We start from the raw sequence: 6,213 nt of genomic DNA on the forward strand, positions 1-6,213 counted from the left end.
ATCTCTCTTTCACCTCTCGGCCGGTGCCCTGAACTTCATTCGCTTCTGGGCTGGTTTTTAATCGCTTGACTGCTATAATAGCTCTTCTCCTCCCCCCCACCTCATGACAACCTTTATGCGCTGTGTTTAGATCTCCGCTTCTCCGGCGCTTTGACGATTGCGTTGGTCACATTAGGAGCGCAGGACGCTGGCATTGTATACATCTGCAAAGCTCTGGAGGGCTAAGTGAGGATCAGTGATACAGCTGCCCATGAAAATGGCTAGTCCTGTGGCAGGCGAATACCCTCAGCCGGTTTCCCCTCCTCCGGTTTACCTTCGATCTTCCCCGCCCCCTCCCCCTGCTCACCGTGAGTTTACCTCTCCAACTACCTCCAAGCGACCATTGAGCATTGGCATTTCACGGAAACCAATCCCAGCTGCTCCTGGAAACCAGGAATCCTTCGCCCCTTCCGTGAGGATTGACGGGGATGGAGAGCAGCAAGTACCGAATGCCGCAGTTGATAACGATTACGCTATACCACCTATACCCACCTCTGCGTTCACTCACATGTCAATTGAAGATCGACCGCATACTCAGGCAAGAAGTTCAAGTGGTCAATTTCCGCCACGACGAGATTCATATGCTGCCACACGCGTTACTGGAGCACCCATTCGGCATACGCCTACCAGCAGTGGCTCTTGGTCGGTCGTAGATGCGCAGATAAAGGATGAACCGAACAGTCTGGCAAAGGCAAGCGGTTCATCATTGGATCAAGGCGCGCCAAGTGGTAGTCGGAATAGCTCATCGCGCGGTAGTTTGGATAGTGTGGATCATGAACCAGAGACCTGTGAGCCTTTACACTACCATCACCGTCCATATCAAAGCGTCGGGGCTGCTCCCGCGGCTGCGGCAGGATTAGCGGAGAATTTCGTCAGCACAACTGGTCATCTCGCTGTGGGCAAGCCTCGCAGACCGCATTCCACGTACTCTTTCGGGTCGGACCTCGACGGACGCAACGGGTCTCCTCATGCATCTCCGTATCTCCACGCGCGTTCGTCGTCCAGTGCATCTCCCGATGTTCGACCACTATCCTTCGTCGATCTCCTCAATACGCCGTACCCTCAACCCGGCCCTGCGCCGGTACAACTTGGTAATGCACACCTACGCTCATCTGTCGGGAACAATGCATCCTTGCTCAGCCACAAGCAAACATTTGAGATGTACCTTGCCAATGTCAAAAAGACGGATAACCCAGCGATTCAATATGAATTCGCTGTGTTCATGGTCAATGCCATGTTGGACATGCCGGATGACGCGCTGGAGGGGGGCGTGGCGGCCGTCTATGGTCGAAAAGAGCCGGAAATCAGTCGATCAAGTCTGCTCAAAGAAGCCAAGTCAATTTTGCAGCGCTTGTCCGATCGCAGCTATCCATTTGCACAATATTACTTAGCCGACGGTTATGCATCGGGACTGTTCAGCAAAGGAAAGGAGGACTACGATCGGGCATTTCCCCTGTTTGTAGCGGCTAGCAAGCACGGGCATGTCGAAGCCTGTTACCGTACGGCGCTCTGCTACGAATTTGGCTGGGGAACCAGGGTTGAAGCGGCGAAAGCCCAACAGTTCTATCGTCAAGCCGCGTCAAAAAACCATCCAGGCGCCATGATGCGTATGGCAAAGGCTTGCCTGGCGGGCGATATGGGTCTTGGCAAGCGGTATCGAGAAGGCATCAAGTGGATGAAACGTGCCGCTGAATCCGCCGACTCACAGTACAATTCTGCCCCTTATGAACTGGGTTTGCTGCATGAAGAGGGATACGGTGACGATGTTTTCGCGGATCCTTCTTATGCAGCGCAGCTCTTTACTAAGTCGGCAGACTTGGGGCATGTCGAGGCAAGCTATCGCCTTGGGGATGCTTATGAGCATGGCAAACTAAGTTGTCCTCGAGATCCCGCCCTGAGCATTCACTTCTATACCGGAGCTGCGCAGGCAGGTCATCCATTGGCAATGATGGCTCTCTGTGCATGGTATTTGGTTGGCGCTGAGCCTGTGCTTGAGAAAGATGAGAGCGAGGCGTACGAATGGGCTAAGCGAGCAGCAGAAACCGGTAGGTGGCGTTGGACCGAAGCCCACAACAGCCTTTACTAACTGCTATATATCACAGGGCTGGTGAAAGCACAGTATGCGGTGGGATATTTCACCGAAATGGGTATTGGCTGTCGTCGTGACATTCTGGCAGCCAACGTCTGGTACGTACAAGCGGCTGACCAGGGCGATGCTCGTGCGACGCAGCGAATTGCGGCCATCCGAGCTGCTTCAGATGGCGTGGATCCAGCACAAGCTGCGATCAATAGCCGTGGACAAAATACAAAGAAGGGTATGTTCTCAACATCATCCTTGGCGAATTAATTGGCGTTTCTGTTGCTAATAGAGGAAAACAGAAGGCGGCAAGACAAAACGATTTGGCATTTTTTGAGACCCGTTACGAATTAACTTACATTGAGCTCTGCATTTGCATATCGAGCGACACCTACTGAAATAATACATAATGGCAGCGACACACGTGCGACAATGTTTTTTATGATTCTCACCGCATTTTGCATATTCTCTATGAGTTTGGGCATTGGTTTATCCCCGTATATAGCTTCGTCCGACTGTTGGGAACGACTTATGTTTTTGTACGCGATGGCGTTCCATTCCATGTTACATGTTTTTGGTCGTTTGAGAAGTTCGCTTCAATACATTATGAGACATCAGAACTTATTCTGGAGGTGGGGGGGGGGTTCCTGGATTTACTCTAGAGTCGTTCTGTTGCATATTTCGTATTGCTTGATTTTGCACATTGTGTCATTTATTCGAAGGCGTATTGGGTCCATTCAAAACACTAATGAATCGGTTCAGTTTCTTTCTACTGCCTCATCTTCTTGTTGAGCTACATATCCGAGGCGCGTTGATATGAATGCGGTCGAAAATTGACCGTGTCGAAAGTTGGTGACGTCATCCACCGCAGCATTCCGAGTTCGTCATAGACAAAATCGAGACGCGCGAATGAGCGTCAATGATTGATGGCTTGATTGATTAAAAGCAAAAAGCAATTGCTAAGAAATTATCTTCCGACGGTCCACAAGGGACTGAGACGTCATGATCCTGAAACAGTGGATCCCCCGAACAGCTCACAGCAATACTGTTACTAACCAGCACTTGGATATTTTGGACGGATCAGCCAACCACATGCAAACGGTTCCTTACTGATGTATCATTCAAAACCCCCTGAGATAATAACGGTGGTAAGAGTGTACCTGCATTGGCCCCAAACTTGGAACTCCTGTCCATCTTTCCCTATTTTTCGTTTTTTCCATGGACGATCCCTACTCCATGGAGGAGGGCTCATCCCTTACACACTCCCACAGACACAGTAACAATCAGCCGGTGCCAAGAAATACCCTCTCAGACTATTAGGCCCCAGGGTGCAGATCGACTCCGCAGATAGAGATGAGCGAGCTGTCACTTGCTGAGACTGGTTGGGCCCTGCCCCACGGGCCAATGGCTTGCAGGCTTGCAGCAACCTTGGACTGAGTCGTTGATCGCGCGTTTCACGCCCCTCGAGCTGCATGCTTCTAAATATATTCGGTTAACTTGGTTGGAGAGGTTGGCGGCTGTTTCCACCACTGCGCTCCATGGGGGGATTAATTTTTCTCCTTGTATAAAGAGGGGGCTGATCCTATCCGGGGTTTTCGTTTTGACCTTCCTTCCTTTCTCCCTCCCCCTTGGACCTTTAAATCGAGTGAGTCTTCGCACGATTTTCCGGCCTCGTGCTTGTTTGGTATGTTTGCTCCATTCCAACCAACCTCCTCCAACCCTAATTCGACCCAAGGGATGACCCGACGGGTCATGATGATGATAGTGATGATAATAAGCTAACCAGCTGTCCCGATAACTAGATACCAACCATCTGCTTACCGATCTACCCACTCCGTCTCTATCAATTCAATATGCGTTTCCTCGCTGTTTTCGCTCTCATGGCCAGCGTCGCTGTCGCCAGACCAGCTGAAGCCAACATTCAGGCAACATGCATGGGTGTATGTCTCCTAGTCCTACATTCACTGGCCCTGCCCAATCTCTGTCATGGCGCTTGCATACTAATATGATCGGAAAATGCAGGTTGACAGGCCCTGCACTAATGCCACCATCGGGTCCTCCTCCTCGTGCTGTGTACCTCTCCGGTGTGGAAGTGACTCCGTAAGTTGCCAATGCTGTCACGTCAGGAGCAAGAATGGCATGTGGAGATGAACTAATACCATTGACAGGTGTGCCACCACCCCTGGTAAACATTGTGAATAACGCATACCACGACAACCTTACTTGCACGGATACATCGGATCTATAGAATGGATGTGTATCGAGATGGAGTGCGGAATTGAATTGAACAGGAGTCATTACCTTTGTATTTACTACTTAATACATGTCAATATATACCTTCTTTGACTGAATAGATTTGCTATGAACATCGCAGAATACGAGAGAACTTGAATTCAGGAAGTATTACCTTGTTCTATTAACACAGGTCGCAAATGTGAATCAATATGCAGTCGTCACATATAATAACAGCCCATCGCGCTGGCGATGCTGGAAATCCTTTTTTTTTTGTTCACCGATCGCCAAACCCATACAAGCTCTTCCTGCAAAGTCACCCCCCGGAGAATATCATCGTACGTATTCCTCTGCATTTTATCTACTATACCCTCACCTCGTCAGTCTAACGTCGACGAGGAAGTGCCAAATCTACAAAAGGGACGTAGCACCCACGGATAAAGTTGTGTATAGTATGCTCACGCATCAAAACCCGCTCCCAGAGCCAGCTCTGCATTAGCTTCCAAGATACAAGTGTACCAATCAAGTTAACCAACAGGTGATCTTGTATGTACTTGCCATATGCATGACCTCACCGAAGGAAAATTGACCGAAGCACAGATAGATGGCTTTCAACCGCCAGCACAGTCTCAGGCGCAACTACCTGTCTCAAAACACACAGATACCAGCTCTATCCAGCTCCTCTAGACCCAAAGAAAAGACCTTAAACCCCTATCCTAAAGTTCCAGGGTCAACGCGCCCACAAGAGAACCCTTTCGGACTCCCCTTTCGTTAGAGGGATTTTAAGCGCCCCAAGATGGCAAAAGTTTAAAGTAAAACGGGGCCAAGGGGCATTCATTGTACACGCACCTGCGGAAAGTTACTTTCACAATTTAAATAAACGGCGGGCTAAACTTTACCTACGGCTCCTATCCTGGGGATTCAATATTAAGCCACGTCATAAAAGATAGGAGGTGACCCCAGAAACACGATCTGCGTTGCTTTGTCAATTCCGAATTGCTTATCTTTGCTGTAAGGGGGGAGATCAATTCAGGCCCACCCCTGCTATTGACGGAAGACAACGTAATCAATCTCTGTGTTCCTTTCTTTCTTTCTAGGTATGGCCTATGTATATTACCTCCTGGACATCCCTTGACGGGGGTTTTCGACTTTTGCTCGGAAATAATCAAGAGAGACGCGAACGGGACTACTAACTGAGCACAATAATATGACTCGTGTACATATATGGATGGTACAAGCTCGGTCGTCCCGGAGCTAATCAGGTGCTTGACGATGCTTATACATTATTCGACAGATAATCCCCACTTAGCACAAATGCAAGTGGCGTTAGGTGCATAAGTCGAGACGATGCATACGACGTCTGATATCTGGAGAGTGCTAATCATTAAGTACCCTGCGCATATGGGTACTATTCATGTTTGAATGAAACTGGAGTCGATGGATAGTACACAAGAGCAAGACTCCCGGCTTGACCTTCTTGTTAAATAGTTTGGATCTTCGATATACGAAGTGACTCGCGTTAGCGCGGTATCGAATTCGACTCACTCATCTTCAAGATGAGTAATTGGAAAGCTGACTAGAAGAAACACTGCCGCTGATGTGGTATCTATGTCAACCCACGAAGTTGATTCTTTTGACTCCAGCCATACCTTATTCCATGTTCTATCATATACATAAGGACCATGTCTGACTCACATCAAGGCTCCTCAAAAGGATCGGATTAAGACGAACGGGAAGCCCAGGGTTAGGACCAGATTCCCAGAATGGGGAAGCACCGTTTCCTGACCCACCAGCTCCAACAAAGACTATCATTAGCGGACCGGAGTGATTGACTACAGAAACGCCTCATATATAAAGGATGCCAC

At 49.1% G+C, this 6,213-nt stretch overlaps 1 protein-coding gene across 1 annotated transcript; it reads left to right on the forward strand.

Annotated features, from left to right (window-relative positions):
* Window positions 1–250: 250 nt before the first annotated feature.
* Window positions 251–2,453, forward strand: chs3 (putative chitin synthase activator (Chs3); the record flags this gene model as incomplete). The annotated part of the gene is made up of 3 exons (XM_032056821.1): window positions 251–2,084; window positions 2,142–2,354; window positions 2,419–2,453. 3 exons carry the CDS (start codon window positions 251–253, stop codon window positions 2,451–2,453), a joined length of 2,082 nt encoding a protein of 693 aa, XP_031916992.1.
* Between the last annotated feature and the right edge of the window lie 3,760 nt (window positions 2,454–6,213).

Source organism: Aspergillus pseudotamarii (assembly GCF_009193445.1).
Source record: "Aspergillus pseudotamarii strain CBS 117625 unplaced genomic scaffold BDV38scaffold_9, whole genome shotgun sequence".
Taxonomy (NCBI): domain Eukaryota; kingdom Fungi; phylum Ascomycota; class Eurotiomycetes; order Eurotiales; family Aspergillaceae; genus Aspergillus; species Aspergillus pseudotamarii.